This window comes from Bombina bombina, chromosome 1 (assembly GCF_027579735.1).
Source record: "Bombina bombina isolate aBomBom1 chromosome 1, aBomBom1.pri, whole genome shotgun sequence".
NCBI lineage: Eukaryota > Metazoa > Chordata > Amphibia > Anura > Bombinatoridae > Bombina > Bombina bombina.
In genome coordinates this window covers 982,563,303-982,581,466 of record NC_069499.1, presented here as the reverse complement: position 1 = coordinate 982,581,466, position 18,164 = coordinate 982,563,303, and the positions used below count along the sequence as shown (strand labels likewise).

The window sequence follows — 18,164 nt, the reverse complement described above, 5'->3', positions numbered from 1 at the left end:
CTTATGCCATAGTTTTAACCTCCTCCAAATTTTATTGTCTGTTTACTTAACTCATCTCACCCTGACCAGACATTTTAACAATAGCATATGTTCACATTTTCAAAGTGAACATTTTATAAGTGAGGCAATAATTTTAGAATTATACAAGAATTGGGCAAGGGGCAAGACACAAGGCAAGTACTCTTGTAATACTGTGTTTTATATATCTCACTGTATCCTTTTGCAAGTGCTGCTGTAACACTGTGTCTTATGTGTTTACTTGGTTCCCACTTTCATAATAATGCTCAATATCTTCATACTCCTTTTTGCCACCTCTTGTCTCTATAAAAAACTACATGATGAAAGCAGGTGAGGGGAGCACCAAAAAGGCTCAGGTAAATAAAAAATTAACCTCAATATCTAGTTAGATAATAAGATGTACAGTTTTAATAAAAAATCAATAGTCTATTACAATAAAATGCATGGATCCATGTCTAAAAAAGTTTATAAAACAAAAATGGCACAATAAAATCACAGTATAATAGTATTAGTTTATACAAATAAATGTAAACAATAACAATCAGTCTTGATAAAGGCCTAGTTTTAGGCCGAAACGCGTCGACATATCAAAGTAAGCACATTACCTTTATTTGAACTAAACAGTTTATGTTTTTTGCAGTATTGTTTTTTTATTTTGTAACAGGTTATTTCTTCAAAAGGTTTTTTTTTTTTTTTGCATATCCACTGGTGATACATATGGACTTAAGACACAAGGGATTCACTACACCATTTTTCAACTATTGGCCACTATAAACTCACTAACTATTTTTTCACAATATTTTTACTTTGGATATATTTTTATTTTTTGCTATATAATCGACTTTTTTAACACAAAGATTTTTCACTTATCACTTGCAAGTTGTTTTTACATCACCATTGACAGATTTGAATTTGGGATTAATTTGGATTTGGACACTTTTTGCAACTCTCTAATGAGATAGAGACTGTATTCACATTAGGAGCAAATCTTTGCTTCACATACCAACAATCTGTTCATTATAATTATTGTTAACATTTATTTGTATAATCTAATACTATTATACTGTGATTTTATTGTGCCATTTTTGTTTTATAAACTTTTTTAGACATGGATCCATGCATTGTATTATAATAGACTATTGATTTTTTTATTAAAACTGTGCATCTTATTATCTAACTAGATATTAAGGTTCATATTTATTTACCTGAGCATTTTTGGCGCTCCCCTCACCTGCTTTCATACTGTTATTTTTCGGTTCACTAGGGAACCTTTTTGAGGAGAGGAGAGCAGAGGTACCATATTTGCGCAGGGTGAACTTACCAACTATACATTAATGTTAAACTACATTACTCAATTAATCCTTCTCCCTCTCCACCTGCACTGTTCATTAGCCCATCTCTCTTAAACTCACCTTACTTTTGTACTCATGAACTTTACCTATTCCTAAACACTCTCTCTTCCCCCCTGCACTTCAGCCTAAAAAGTTTCACTACTGCAAATCTGCTTCTCATCTCATGTCATTCTCTCTCTTGCTCATACTAGCTGCTGGCGACATCTCCTCTAATCCTGGTCCCTCACAACCTCCTAGCCTTTCACATCCCTGTGTGCCTTTCAATAGACTTCATAAACAAAACCATGGTAACCTTAACCACATTCCGCTTACATCTAAAATCAACTCCCCCTTCACTTGTGCACTCTGGCACTCTCGCTCTGTTTGCATATAGCTCACTTCTATCCATGATCTCTTAATCTCCCACTCTCTTAACCTACTGGCTCTTACAGAAACCTGGTTCTCTGCTTCAGACACAACATCCACTGCTGCACTGTCACATGGGGGTCTCCATTTCAGCCACACTCCTAGGTCTGGCAATAGACAAGGAGGTGGTGTTGGTATTTTACTTTCCTCTTGTTGCACCTTTCAACAAATACAGCCCTTCTCTTCACTCACATTTTCTTCATTTGAAGCACACATGATTTGGTTATTCTCTCCCCGCTCTATACGTGTTGCAGTCATATACCGCCCCCTGGCTCCCCAACTCAATTCTTAGATCACTTTGCTGCCTGGCTTCCTTATTTCCTTTCCTCAGACACCCTTGCCCTCATTCTTGCCGACTTTAACATCCCTCTTGACAATCCCACTGTCTCCTCTGCAAAACAACTTCTTCAACTCACTTCCTCTTCTGGCCTGTCACAATGGACTGACTCTCCCACTCACAAAGATGGTCATTCCCTTGACCTGATTTTCACCTATCCATGCACTCTCAAATTTAACAAACTCCCCTTTTCCTCTCTCTGACCACTATCTCCTAACTTGCAACATCACTTCCCTACCTACAACTTCCCCTCCCTCTACCCCTCACACCAAACTTCACAGAAGCACTAAGTCACTAGATCTGCAACAGCTCACTAGCTCTCTCAAACCTCTCCTCCATCACCTCCTTTTCCTGCCCTGACCAATCTATCTGCCACTATAACTCCACCCTTACATCGGTCATTGACAATCTGGCCCCTCCAACCATAGCTCTGAAACCACACTCTCATCCTCAGCCCTGGCATACTCCTCAGACACGGTACCTACACAGATGTTCCTGTACTGCTGAGCGACACTGGAGGAAATCTCTGAGTTCAGCTGACTTTCTTCACTACAAGTTCATCCTGAACTCCTACTTCTCTGCCCTTAATCTCTATAAGCAACAATACTTTAATCTCATCTCTACTCTTTCCTCTAACCCAAAACGTCTGTTCTCCACGTTCAATACTCTTTTCCGCCCACCCCCACCTCCTAATACAACCTCTCAGCTCAAGATTTTGCCAGCCACTTCAAAAGCAAAATTAACTCCATCAGAAGTGAAATCAGCTCTCAACATACTACCAATCTCCCACCCCCTCGAAAGCTCACAATCATTCAAAACCCAAATATCAAAAAATGCAGCTCTTTTGCCCCTGTTAATGAGGATGAAGTTTCTGCCCTTATACTGTCCTCCCACCTCACTACCTGTCCCCTCGACCCCATCCCCTCACAGCTACTCCCCTCCCTCTCTTCTACCCTCACCCCCATAATCACACACATTTTCAACCTGTCCCTCAGCACTGGTATATTTCCCTCATCTCTAAAACATGCATTGGTCACACCTATCCTCAAAAAACCTTCCCTCGATCCAACCTCCCCATCCAACTACCACCCTATTTCCCTACTCTCTCTTGCCTCAAAGCTCCTAGAAAAGCTAGTATACGCACGTCTATCCCATTTCCTTACACTAAACTCTCTTCTTGACCCACTGCAATCTGGATTTCGTCCCCATCACTCTACAGAGATAGCAATTATCAAGTTTAACAATTACCTACTTTCAGCAAAATCCAAAGGCCAATTCTCTCTGCTTATCCTCCTTGACCTGTCTGCAGCCTTTGACACTGTTGACCACCCTCTTCTGCTCCAAACCCACCAATCCTTCTGCATTTGTGACACAGCTCTTTCGTGGTTCTCTTCCTATCTAACTAACCGTACATTTAGTGTAGCCTTCTCCGGAGCATCCTCTGCCCCGTTACCACTTTCTGTTGGGGTACCTCAAGACTCTGTCCCCTTCTCTTTTTATTCTACACATCATCATTAGGTTCATTAATAAAGTCCCATGGGTTTCAATATAATTTGTATGCCGATGACACCCAAATCTACCTCTCTGCACCAGACCTACCTCCTTCCCCATGTCACTAACTGTCTTTCTCATATCTCATCTTGTATGTCCTCTCACTGCCTTAAGGTAAATCTCTCCAAAACTGAACTCCTTATTTTTCCCACTTCTTCCAATGTCTCCACCCCCAAAATTTCTATAACTGTTGATAATTCCATCATTACTCCTACCCCGTATGCCCGATGTCTTGGGGTCACACTTGACTCGGATCTTTCCTTCACTCCTCACATTCAGTCCTTGGCTAAAGCCTGCCGTTTCCACCTTAAAAACATTGTTAAAATTAGATATTTCCTTACACAAGATACAACTAAGATTTTAATCCACTCTCTCATCCTTTCCCGCCTCGACTACTGCAACTCCGTCCTCTCTCGTCTACCTAGATGCCGCATAGCTCCTTTACAATCCATTATGAATGCCTCTGCCAGGCTCATCTTCCTTACTCGTCGATCTTCATCTGCTGCGCCTCTCTGCCAATATCTTCACTGGCTTCCTCTTGCCTCTAGGATTAAACACAAAATCCTCACTCTGACATACAAAGCTCTCAACTGCACTGCTCCCCACTACATTTCAGAACTTGTCTCCAGATACTCTCCGTCCTGTCCCCTTTGATCAGCTCAGGATCTCCTCCTCTCTTGTTACTTCCTCACATTCCCATCTACAGGACTTCTCCAGACTGGCCCCCATCTTGTAGAACTCCCTGCCTCGCTGCACAAGACTCTCCCCTAGTTTTAACAGCTTCAAGCCCTCCCTAAAAACAGAATTTATGTTTACCTGATAAATTACTTTCTCCAACGGTGTGTCCGGTCCACGGCGTCATCCTTACTTGTGGGATATTCTCTTCCCCAACAGGAAATGGCAAAGAGCCCAGCAAAGCTGGTCACATGATCCCTCCTAGGCTCCGCCTACCCCAGTCATTCGACCGACGTTAAGGAGGAATATTTGCATAGGAGAAACCATATGATACCGTGGTGACTGTAGTTAAAGAAAATAAATTATCAGACCTGATTAAAAAACCAGGGCGGGCCGTGGGCCGGACACACCGTTGGAGAAAGTAATTTATCAGGTAAACATAAATTCTGTTTTCTCCAACATAGGTGTGTCCGGTCCACGGCGTCATCCTTACTTGTGGGAACCAATACCAAAGCTTTAGGACACGGATGAAGGGAGGGAGCAAATCAGGTCACCTAAATGGAAGGCACCACGGCTTGCAAAACCTTTCTCCCAAAAATAGCCTCAGAAGAAGCAAAAGTATCAAACTTGTAAAATTTGGTAAAAGTGTGCAGTGAAGACCAAGTCGCTGCCCTACATATCTGATCAACAGAAGCCTCGTTCTTGAAGGCCCATGTGGAAGCCACAGCCCTAGTGGAATGAGCTGTGATTCTTTCGGGAGGCTGCCGTCCGGCAGTCTCGTAAGCCAATCTGATGATGCTTTTAATCCAAAAAGAGAGAGAGGTAGAAGTTGCTTTTTGACCTCTCCTTTTACCGGAATAAACAACAAACAAGGAAGATGTTTGTCTAAAATCCTTTGTAGCGTCTAAATAGAATTTTAGAGCGCGAACAACATCCAAATTGTGCAACAAACGTTCCTTCTTTGAAACTGGTTTCGGACACAGAGAAGGTACGATAATCTCCTGGTTAATGTTTTTGTTAGAAACAACTTTTGGAAGAAAACCAGGTTTAGTACGTAAAACCACCTTATCTGCATGGAACACCAGATAAGGAGGAGAACACTGCAGAGCAGATAATTCTGAAACTCTTCTAGCAGAAGAAATTGCAACCAAAAACAAAACTTTCCAAGATAATAACTTAATATCAACGGAATGTAAGGGTTCAAACGGAACCCCCTGAAGAACTGAAAGAACTAAGTTGAGACTCCAAGGAGGAGTCAAAGGTTTGTAAACAGGCTTGATTCTAACCAGAGCCTGAACAAAGGCTTGAACATCTGGCACAGCTGCCAGCTTTTTGTGAAGTAACACAGACAAGGCAGAAATCTGTCCCTTCAGGGAACTTGCAGATAATCCTTTTTCCAATCCTTCTTGAAGGAAGGATAGAATCTTAGGAATCTTAACCTTGTCCCAAGGGAATCCTTTAGATTCACACCAACAGATATATTTTTTCCAAATTTTGTGGTAAATCTTTCTAGTTACAGGCTTTCTGGCCTGAACAAGAGTATCGATAACAGAATCTGAGAACCCTCGCTTCGATAAGATCAAGCGTTCAATCTCCAAGCAGTCAGCTGGAGTGAGACCAGATTCGGATGTTCGAACGGACCTTGAACAAGAAGGTCTCGTCTCAAAGGTAGCTTCCATGGTGGAGCCGATGACATATTCACCAGATCTGCATACCAAGTCCTGCGTGGCCACGCAGGAGCTATCAAGATCACCGACGCCCTCTCCTGATTGATCCTGGCTACCAGCCTGGGGATGAGAGGAAACGGCGGGAACACATAAGCTAGTTTGAAGGTCCAAGGTGCTACTAGTGCATCCACTAGAGCCGCCTTGGGATCCCTGGATCTGGACCCGTAGCAAGGAACTTTGAAGTTCTGACGAGAGGCCATCAGATCCATGTCTGGAATGCCCCACAGTTGAGTGATTTGGGCAAAGATTTCCGGATGGAGTTCCCACTCCCCCGGATGCAATGTCTGACGACTCAGAAAATCCGCTTCCCAATTTTCCACTCCTGGGATGTGGATTGCAGACAGGTGGCAGGAGTGAGACTCCGCCCATTGAATGATTTTGGTCACTTCTTCCATCGCCAGGGAACTCCTTGTTCCCCCCTGATGGTTGATGTACGCAACAGTTGTCATGTTGTCTGATTGAAACCGTATGAACCTGGCCCTCGCTAGCTGAGGCCAAGCCTTGAGAGCATTGAATATCGCTCTCAGTTCCAGAATATTTATCGGTAGAAGAGATTCTTCCCGAGACCAAAGACCCTGAGCTTTCAGGGATCCCCAGACCGCGCCCCAGCCCATCAGACTGGCGTCGGTCGTGACAATGACCCACTCTGGTCTGCGGAAGGTCATCCCTTGTGACAGATTGTCCAGGGACAGCCACCAACGGAGTGAATCTCTGGTCCTCTGATTTACTTGTATCCTCGGAGACAAGTCTGTATAGTCCCCATTCCACTGACTGAGCATGCACAGCTGTAATGGTCTTAGATGAATGCGCGCAAAAGGAACTATGTCCATTGCCGCTACCATCAAACCTATCACTTCCATGCACTGCGCTATGGAAGGAAGAGGAACGGAATGAAGTATCCGACAAGAGTCTAGAAGTCTTGTTTTTCTGGCCTCTGTCAGAAAAATCCTCATTTCTAAGGAGTCTATTATTGTTCCCAAGAAGGGAACCCTTGTTGACGGAGATAGAGAACTCTTTTCCACGTTCACTTTCCATCCGTGAGATCTGAGAAAGGCCAGGACGATGTCCGTGTGAGCCTTTGCTTGAGGAAGGGACGACGCTTGAATCAGAATGTCGTCCAAGTAAGGTACTACAGCAATGCCCCTTGGTCTTAGCACAGCTAGAAGGGACCCTAGTACCTTTGTGAAAATCCTTGGAGCAGTGGCTAATCCGAAAGGAAGCGCCACGAACTGGTAATGCTTGTCCAGGAATGCGAACCTTAGGAACCGATGATGTTCCTTGTGGATAGGAATATGTAGATACGCATCCTTTAAATCCACCGTGGTCATGAATTGACCTTCCTGGATGGAAGGAAGAATTGTTCGAATGGTTTCCATCTTGAACGATGGAACCTTGAGAAACTTGTTTAAGATCTTGAGATCTAAGATTGGTCTGAACGTTCCCTCTTTTTTGGGAACTATGAACAGATTGGAATAGAACCCCATCCCTTGTTCTCCTAATGGAACAGGATGAATCACTCCCATTGTTAACAGGTCTTCTACACAATGTAAGAATGCCTGTCTTTTTATGTGGTCTGAAGACAACTGAGACCTGTGGAACCTCCCCCTTGGGGGAAGCCCCTTGAATTCCAGAAGATAACCTTGGGAGACTATTTCTAGTGTCCAAGGATCCAGAACATCTCTTGCCCAAGCCTGAGCGAAGAGAGAGAGTCTGCCCCCCACCAGATCCGGTCCCGGATCGGGGGCCAACATTTCATGCTGTCTTGGTAGCAGTGGCAGGTTTCTTGGCCTGCTTTCCCTTGTTCCAGCCTTGCATTGGTCTCCAAGCTTGCTTGGCTTGAGAAGTATTACCCTCTTGCTTAGAGGACGTAGCACTTTGGGCTGGTCCGTTTCTACGAAAGGGACGAAAATTAGGTTTATTTTTGGCCTTGAAAGGCCGATCCTGAGGAAGGGCATGGCCCTTACCCCCAGTGATATCAGAGATAATCTCTTTCAAGTCAGGGCCAAACAGCGTTTTCCCCTTGAAAGGAATGTTAAGTAGCTTGTTCTTGGAAGACGCATCAGCTGACCAAGATTTCAACCAAAGCGCTCTGCGCGCCACAATAGCAAACCCAGAATTCTTAGCCGCTAACCTAGCCAATTGCAAAGTGGCGTCTAGGGTGAAAGAATTAGCCAATTTGAGAGCATTGATTCTGTCCATAATCTCCTCATAAGGAGGAGAATCACTATCGACCGCCTTTACCAGCTCATCGAACCAGAAACATGCGGCTGTAGCGACAGGGACAATGCATGAAATTGGTTGTAGAAGGTAACCCTGCTGAACAAACATCTTTTTAAGTAAACCTTCTAATTTTTTATCCATAGGATCTTTGAAAGCACAACTATCTTCTATGGGTATAGTGGTGCGTTTGTTTAAAGTGGAAACCGCTCCCTCGACCTTGGGGACTGTCTGCCATAAGTCCTTTCTGGGGTCGACCATAGGAAACAATTTTTTAAATATGGGGGGAGGGACGAAAGGAATACCGGGCCTTTCCCATTCTTTATTTACAATGTCCGCCACCCGCTTGGGTATAGGAAAAGCTTCTGGGAGCCCCGGGACCTCTAGGAACTTGTCCATTTTACATAGCTTCTCTGGGATGACCAAATTGTCACAATCATCCAGAGTGGATAATACCTCCTTAAGCAGAGCGCGGAGATGTTCCAACTTAAATTTAAACGTAATCACATCAGGTTCAGCTTGTTGAGAAATGTTCCCTGAATCTGTAATTTCTCCCTCAGACAAAACCTCCCTGGCCCCCTCAGACTGGTTTAGGGGCCCTTCAGAACCATTATTATCAGCGTCGTCATGCTCTTCAGTATCTAAAACAGAGCAGTCGCGCTTACGCTGATAAGTGTGCATTTTGGCTAAAATGTTTTTGACAGAATTATCCATTACAGCCGTTAATTGTTGCATAGTAAGGAGTATTGGCGCGCTAGATGTACTAGGGGCCTCCTGAGTGGGCAAGACTCGTGTAGACGAAGGAGGGAATGATGCAGTACCATGCTTACTCCCCTCACTTGAGGAATCATCTTGGGCATCATTGTCATTGTCACATAAATCACATTTATTTAAATGAGAAGGAACTCTGGCTTCCCCACATTCAGAACACAGTCTATCTGGTAGTTCAGACATGTTAAACAGGCATAAACTTGATAACAAAGTACAAAAAACGTTTTAAAATAAAACCGTTACTGTCACTTTAAATTTTAAACTGAACACACTTTATTACTGCAATTGCGAAAAAATATGAAGGAATTGTTCAAAATTCACCAAAATTTCACCACAGTGTCTTAAAGCCTTAAAAGTATTGCACACCAAATTTGGAAGCTTTAACCCTTAAAATAACGGAACCGGAGCCGTTTTTAACTTTAACCCCTTTACAGTCCCTGGTATCTGCTTTGCTGAGACCCAACCAAGCCCAAAGGGGAATACGATACCAAATGACGCCTTCAGAAAGTCTTTTCTATGTATCAGAGCTCCTCACACATGAGACTGCATGTCATGCCTCTCAAAAACAAGTGCGCAACACCGGCGCGAAAATGAGGCTCTGCCTATGATTTGGGAAAGCCCCTAAAGAATAAGGTGTCTAAAATAGTGCCTGCCGATAAAATCTTATCAAAATACCCAGATTAAATGATTCCTCAAGGCTAAATATGTGTTAATAATGAATCGATTTAGCCCAGAAAAAGTCTACAGTCTTAATAAGCCCTTGTGAAGCCCTTATTTACTATCTTAATAAACATGGCTTACCGGATCCCATAGGGAAAATGACAGCTTCCAGCATTACATCGTCTTGTTAGAATGTGTCATACCTCAAGCAGCAAGAGACTGCTCACTGTTCCCCCAACTGAAGTTAATTCCTCTCAACAGTCCTGTGTGGAACAGCCATGGATTTTAGTAACGGTTGCTAAAATCATTTTCCTCATACAAACAGAAATCTTCATCTCTTTTCTGTTTCTGAGTAAATAGTACATACCAGCACTATTTTAAAATAACAAACTCTTGATTGAATAATAAAAACTACAGTTAAACACTAAAAAACTCTAAGCCATCTCCGTGGAGATGTTGCCTGTACAACGGCAAAGAGAATGACTGGGGTAGGCGGAGCCTAGGAGGGATCATGTGACCAGCTTTGCTGGGCTCTTTGCCATTTCCTGTTGGGGAAGAGAATATCCCACAAGTAAGGATGACGCCGTGGACCGGACACACCTATGTTGGAGAAAACTCTACTATTCAGGGATGCTTACAACCAACACTAACCTTTCCTAACTACATTGCTTTCCCCTTGACCCCCTTAGAATGTAAGGCTTTGCAGATCGCCTTCATAAGAGCCGACTACAACAGTGAAATTCTTGGTAGGGCCCTCTACCCACTTGATCCCTGCAAAAGCTATCCTGTATATTGATTACGTTTACAGCGCTGCGGATGCTGTTGGCGCTCTACAAATACCTGATAATAATAATATGATGATGATGAAGCCCAGTTCTGAGAACCTTTGAGAAGACTCTTGGTGCTGTTGCTAGACCAAATGGCAGCAGCACATATTGATAATGCCTGTTTAGAAAGGCAAATATGAGTAATTTGTATGATCCCTGTGATTACGGATATGCAAAATAGGCATCTTTCAAGTTTATGAAAGACATAAATTAACCCTCCTGCATTAAACATCTATAGTGCAAAAAAAAAAGTCTCCTTTTTGAAAGATGGAACTTTCAGAAATGTGTTCAGAGTATTGAGATCCAATATCGGCCTGTAATTCGTCTTTCTTTTTGAACAATGAAAAGGTTTAAATATAACCCCTTATATTGTTGTTCCAAGAAGAATGGAGTAATAACTGGAGTAAAGTTATTAACGGATTTAACCATGCCCTTACCTATTTTGTCTTGCGGCTGAAAAGTTCCTTTACCTCCAGTGAATGTAGCAATGATATGCGAGGGTAAGAAGTCTGCTTTATATATTCTATAAGCAGAACAGAACTTCAGTCATAAAGATCTTCTAGCCAGAACACCAATAGCAGCACTTTTTGTATTGATGCATGTTATTTCAACTGCTGCATTACAAATTAAATTGCTTGCCGTCTTGACCAACCTCAAGCGATCTTGTATTTCATCAAGGGAAGTTTCATGTAAAATTAGGTTAGATATGTTGTTGCACCATACTGCATAGCTGCAAATACACAGGCTACACTAACAGCTGGATGAAACAAATAGCTGGCCAGCTGAAAGGATCTCCTGTCTATCAAAAAATGAAGAGGTATGATCCTCTCAATTAAAGGGACATTATACACTCATTTTTTCTTTGCATAAATGTTTTGTAGATGATCTATTTATATAGCCCATAAAGTTTTTTTTTTTTTAAATAAATGTATAGTTTTGCTTATTTTTAAATAACATTGCTCTGATTTTCAGACTCCTAACCAAGCCCCAAAGTTTTATGTGAATACTGTCAGCTACCTTCTCCAGCTTGCTCCTGTTTGTGTAAAGGGTCTTTTCATATGCAAAAGAAGGGGGAGGGGGGAGTGTCTTATTTGCCACTTGCAGTGGGCTTTCCATCTACCTTTTCAACAGAGCCAAACTGACAGCTTCTAAGTAAGTTTTTAAACAGTTTTATACTGGATTTTTATATCAGTATCTGTGCATCTTATTCTTTATAGTAGTGTCTATTACATGCAGTTATATGAAAATGAGTGTATACTGTCCCTTTAAGATTAGTCCACCTAGCCAAAGTGGAAATAAGCACATTGCATAGTTTTTCAGAGGGTAAAGGGAACATGTTTTTGAATTTGGCAAAAGGAACAAAGTGAAGGTCTGATTTGATCCATTCTTTGCTAATTAGAACATAAACCAGATAAGAAACTTGGAATGTAGATAGCTGTTGTGGGGCTGCATTAATGAACTTATCAACCTTTTACACAGATTGTTTGTCTGCAGGTGGAGGGTCCTCAATTTCCAAAGCAAGTAAAAGTTTCCAGCAATAGAGCATCTATGTGCTCCACCCAGAGGCAGAACTTTTTTCTCTTTCTGCAATGATTTTTTTTAGGTCAGTTTAAAATTAAATTTTAAATGAGGCAGTTACACTAAAGCATTGACAGTCATCAATCAATGCACTGCCACTCTGTATTTGACTGTCCTCTTCAAACAGCACTTCACTCTGGCTGTACTATGTTAAGGAAAACTTACAAAGTACAGCCAGAGCACAGAGCTGTTTAAATAGAAAAGCCTGATGTGGAACAGCACTGCAAGGTTAAAATGCTATCAGTTCCTGGTTGTGTTTTGCTCTTTCTGCAGACATGCTGCATTTTCTGCAATCTCATAATGGGTCTCACATTGGTCTGAGAAACCCTTTCAAACGACATGCAGATCAGCACTTCAAGTTACATCATCATTTCTTGCTGGAGGCAAATAACTTTGACTAAAGAATCATGTGAAAGTGGAAGGGATTAAAGCTCTGTTCTTTGGGGTGATTCCCCAACTCTTATAGGTCTCTACTTTAACCCCACAAGTAATTGCTTATGGACTCTCGTCTTATGAAAGAAAGGGTAAATTTAATAATATTGGTAAATTGTAAAGTTTTTTTTTTTACATTGTACACTCTTACTTATTACAGTTTACCTTTCTCTTCCATTTTAAGGATTATAAAACTTTGAATCGAGTTCCCAATAAAATGTATAATTAGGTTTTGTATGTTGCAAAGTTTTGTTGTCTTGCATTTATTTTGTACTTTGTCTCTGTCAACGATATGTTGCACCCAGTATATAATCGCAGTATATTATTTTCATGTTGTCAATATACAACCCTCTAAAGCAGTGTGTCTCAACTCCAGTCCTCAGGACCCTTCACAGGCCAGATATTCATTAGATCTTAGCTAGAGCACAGGTGAAATAATTAGCTCACCCATCAGCTGATTATTTTACCTGTGTTTTAAATGAGTTGTTATACCAACTGCAGAGTATAAAATATGAGAAATTGCATTTTCAGGTTTGTGTATATGAAGTAGCTTGTTCTGCTTTGAAACCACAGCCTATTACAATGGGTTGAACTTAAAGGACCAGTAAATACAGTATATTTGCATAATTAACAAATGCATGATAACAAGACAATGCCATAGCACTTAGTCTGAACTTCACATGAGTAGAAGATTTTTTTTTCTAACAAATTTCAGTTATGTCTATTTCCACTCCCCCTGTACCATGACAGCCATCAGCCAATCACAAATGCATATACGTATATGCTGTGAATTCTTGCACAAGCTCAGTAGGAGCTGGTGACTCAAAAAGTGTAAATATTAAAGACTGTGCACATTTTTTTTTAATGAAAGTAAGTTGGAAAGTTGTTTAAAATGACATGCTGTATCCGATTCATGAAAGTTTAATTTGACCTGAGTGTCCCTTTAAAGGTAATATATCTCATTATGTTATCACTTTGTGCACACACACTTGCTTCCTTATCTTATATTTGTCTGGAATACCAAAGCTCAATACATAGAGAGAACAATGGAAAATTATTTTATTACTTTACTATCCTACATCCCACTAAGAGTGTAATCTCTTCTGCTGGCTGTGTTTACTTAGGCTTGTCAATAGCATATACTCCAGTATCAAAACTTTCAGTATAGGTTGCTACACCACAGGCTAAATCAGCTATTTCAAATGCTGAAATAGGAGTAAAATAGGAGTAAAGGAGCTACGTGTAACCAATTTAATACACTCTAGCAGGTAAAAAGAAACATTGGGAATAATTTAAAGGGGATATTTTTTTGTGGTGAACTGTCCCTTTAAGATATAATGAATATGTGGTCTGTGAAGGGTCCTGAGGACTGGAGTTGAGAAACTGCTTTAGAGAATACTCAGCCATTCCAGGTCTGCACTCAAGGTGTTTCGCCTGAATTAAAAGGAATGACTAACATTTAATGAGAAGCATGTCAGGAGAGCTGTATAGAGTAGTTCTGAAGAAAATCAAACATTAATTCCCATAGGACAATATGTAAGGCATGGCAATTTTCAGTGACTAGGGATGTAATAAAAAAACTTAAACATAACCCGTTTCACATCTTTCGAAATTTTAATTGTAAAACATCCCCCAACCAATGCACATCTCATACAGAACAGTCCTGCTTAACAGGACTGTAAACCTATTTACAAAAGGTAATTCACTATTTACAATTTGTATCCTGAATACCTACAATGGGAGGCAACACTTGGCAGGCCACATAGGTATAATCAGGTTCTTTGTAATCCACTCCAAATCCAATCAAGGTATTGTACTATGGCAAAGGTTAGACTAGCCTATCATTTAAAAACTAACATTCCCTACACACACTGGGGAATACAGAAACAAAAATATGGCTGTGCAAAGCTACTTGGATTGTGGGGAGATCTATTAGTAAAATAAATTGTACTTTTCAAATAGTATTGTTTGCTTCTAAAGGAACAGTTAAAATTAAATGCTCAATTTTAAACAACTTTCCAATTTACTTCTACTGAGAGCTAACTGAACACATCGAGAGAACCAATAATATAAGGCAGATGTACGCTATTATCAGTTACTAGACATGTGCACTTGCTTTCGGGTAGCAACAAACGTCAAATATGTTGGCTGCCAGGGGCACTTGCCTCCATTCAGAGCCGGATATCTTTGTGTGAAAGTGCAACACACAAAGATCAGGATTCTCACAGATCTTTGTGTGTTGCACTTTCACACAAAGATATCCGGCTCTGAATACAGCTGAATGCTGCTGGCAGTCAATATATTTGGCATTCGTTGCTACTCGAAATCAACAAATGCACATGCCTATCAGCTAGCTCCCAGCATTGCTAGGTATGCTCTTCAATAAAATGCACCAAGAGAATAATGCAAATTAGATAATAGAAGTAATTGAAAAGTTGTTTAAAATTGCATGCTCTATCTGAATCATGAACATTTATTTTGGACTAGACTGTCCCTTTAATATACTGTTAGACATGGGGTATACCCTAAATTCTATGAACATTTACATAATTAAAATGTTTTGCTTTCTAGTGCATCATTCGCTAGCTGGATTTGCTCCAACATTTCATTTGGAAACTTGGCAGCAGTCGACTTTCTTGCAGATTCATTTTTGAAACCATTGTAAGAGTCAATTTCCCCACAGCCCACAACACATACAGCTTCCTTTTCTATAAGCCATTACCAACCTGCAATAAGTTAAAGGGACATGAAACACAAAATCTGTCTTTTAGTATTCAGCTACAGCATTTAATTATAATTTGACATCTTTTACTAAATTTGCTTCCTTCTATTGGTATACTTTGCTGAAGAAACAGCATTGAAATACTGGAAGCTAGATGAACACATTCGTTGAGCCAATGACACAAGGCATATATGTGCAGCCACCAATAACCAGCTAGCTCCTAGTAGAGCAGTGCCGCTCCTGAGCCTACCTAGGTATTCTTTTCGACAAATGATCCCAGGAAAACAATGCAATTTAGAGAATAAACCTAAATTGGAAAGGTGGTTAAAATTACCAGCTCTAAATGAATCATGAAAGGTTAGTTTTGAATTTAATGTCCCTTTAATGTGCTGCCTGAGCTACATAGTCTCATTCTGTTCCCCTCATACGAGACAATCCTTCATAGTGGGTGTGACTTTCAAACAAAAGGTATGAGTTAAAGGAAACACTAAACCTTTGCAATGCTAAAAAAAAGAAAAAAATAGAATTTACATCATTACAAGTGACAGCTTAACATTTTTTCAGTCAGTCATATGTTACACAAATGTCATTTACTCAATATACACCCTGTCCCAAAATAATCCTGGGAAATAATGCCCATATAACAAGCCAATAAAATAAAATATTCATGCCTTTAGAAACTAATGCTATCTAACTATCAATGTAAAACAAGGAAATGAGACAATAAGCCTAATAACCAGCATATATGAGCATAAACTACACATTAATCTTTTCACTCGTCTTAAGTGTCATGCACATAAGTGTGACATGGTACAACAATGCAAGTATCGGTGACATCACTATGAAATATTAATGCATGATTAAGCTCTCAAAGCACCTTAAGTCTAGAAAAGACATGAATAATAATTGTAACAAAATATGATGGGTGCAAAATGGGTCCAAACTGCAAGAAACTGTCATGAATATGGTCAGATTTAGAATCTGAATAACTGATTTGAAAGTTTGTTCCGACACCTTATGAAAGATTCTGTTAGCCAAAATAGCTCTAATAACCAAATACTACGTCTAGATCTTATATCTAGGACACAAATACCTTTAGATAGACACTTTAAAAAATTGTTTGGACACAATATTGTTGCTGGGTTAAAAGTAGAATATAAATTTGCCAACCCCCACTTTTATAAGAGGTGTGATCGGATACTTTGGCTTAGACAAATTTAAACACCTTCAGTGCGTGTTTGGCTCTGTAACAAGCAAGCTGAGAGCAAGGAAGTTTTCTGAAAATAATGCTGCATTGGCTTTGTACACATAAAAGTTTCTATAGAATAAATATTTTTTTATTTCAACTTAAGTTAAATAGAGAATTATTACTTATTATCCTATGTGCATGAATTGAGGTTTCTATAATAAATCAGAAATCTAAGTTACAAAACAACATTTAATTACTTTGGAAGCTGCTCTATATAAACATTGCTTGCACATAAACATTATCCCAAAAGTACTCTTGTCATGGCCACAAATAGAATAAAAATATATAATATTTCCCCAGAATGGATTGCGGTTGTATATAAACAAAACCAGCCCTTTAGCTCCAAGCTGTGCAAAAAGGCTACAGCTAAGAATTAAAATTAGCTAATAAAACTGCAGGAGTTGTCTCGGACAGCAAAAAGCACGGATGTTCCTAAAGACGTGATCTTAATTAACAGCGCACTAACTTGTTGACAAGTCACACATGGTGGTATATTACAACATATAATAAATAGAGGAAAAAAACAAAATGAATGAACACCCATCTAATCCATGCTGTGTGCCAGGCACCCATGTCCTACATCCACAACTAAAGTCAAGCAGAATAATCACTGCATTAAAATTAACTCAAAGATCATTTTTTTGACATATTTAAAGAACTTCCGTTCAGTTAAAACAATTTGTAGTGCCATATTATAAAGGAAAATAAACTGCTGTTTGTGGGGATAATGCATAGTCATCTCTTTAACTGTTCCATAATGGGTAGCAGGTCCATCAGGAAAAGCAGATGCTCTTTCAGTCTGAGGAGTCTGCTGCAACTAAAACAGAAAAATACTTTATTTGGACCTGCCTGGCTTTGCCTGTCAGACCCCTAATTCCTGTAAATAGGACATGAAGTCAAGGACAAGTTAAAAAAAAAAAATAATGGAAGAAAAGTCCGGCTTGGCGCACAGATTAAAATAGTTGCAGTCACAGACTGATAATGCAGGAGGGTAAACGCAGGTTGTGTTCTGGTCCTGGTTGGCTCCCATAGGTTACTTCGGGTCCTCTACAGTTCCTTTACTAAGATCAGCCATTTTGGGGTATTTAACTTTTTTCTGATCCAGTTCATTCTGAGCCCACAGCAGAAGTTTAAGGAGTTTTGCCAGCTTAGGGGTAGACTCGCGGTTCTCATAATCCAACACAGCTTGGTTGACTTCACTCCACACCTGCCAAAGAAGCAGCACATAATTAATACCACGCCAGAGTAAATACACTTTATACGTAGTGTAAACATTTGCCAGTCTGACCCTTGTAGCTTAACTTTTATATGTAGGCTCTACAAAGGATGTCACCTAGCAGGATATACATTTACCGGTTTTGTCTTATTTCAGATGATCCTTAAAATGACAGATATTGGTCTGCCAAATATATATATATATATATATATATATATATATAATAATTTATGGGAGTATATTATGAATGTCAGTAGATAGGAAATTATTAAACCCTTCCTATATTTAAAGGGACAATGAACCCAAATTTTTTCGTCCGTGATTCAGATAGAGCATGCAATTTTAAGCAACTTTCTAATTTACTCCTATAACAATTTTTCTTCATTCTCTTGGTATCTTTATTTGAAATGCAAAAAACTAAATTTAT

The 18,164-nt window shown here is 40.1% G+C and overlaps 1 protein-coding gene across 2 annotated transcripts in view; it reads right to left on the bottom strand.

Moving 5' to 3' along the window:
* Window positions 1-14,145: 14,145 nt before the first annotated feature.
* GID8 (GID complex subunit 8 homolog) overlaps window positions 14,146-18,164 on the bottom strand; it is an 85,929-nt gene continuing 81,910 nt past the window's right edge. For both annotated transcript variants that reach the window (XM_053708368.1, XM_053708291.1), the window contains one exon: window positions 14,146-17,728. In XM_053708368.1, coding sequence (XP_053564343.1) covers window positions 17,555-17,728 — 174 coding nt within the window. In that variant the 3' untranslated portion in view covers window positions 14,146-17,554. The remainder of the gene's footprint in view (window positions 17,729-18,164) is intronic.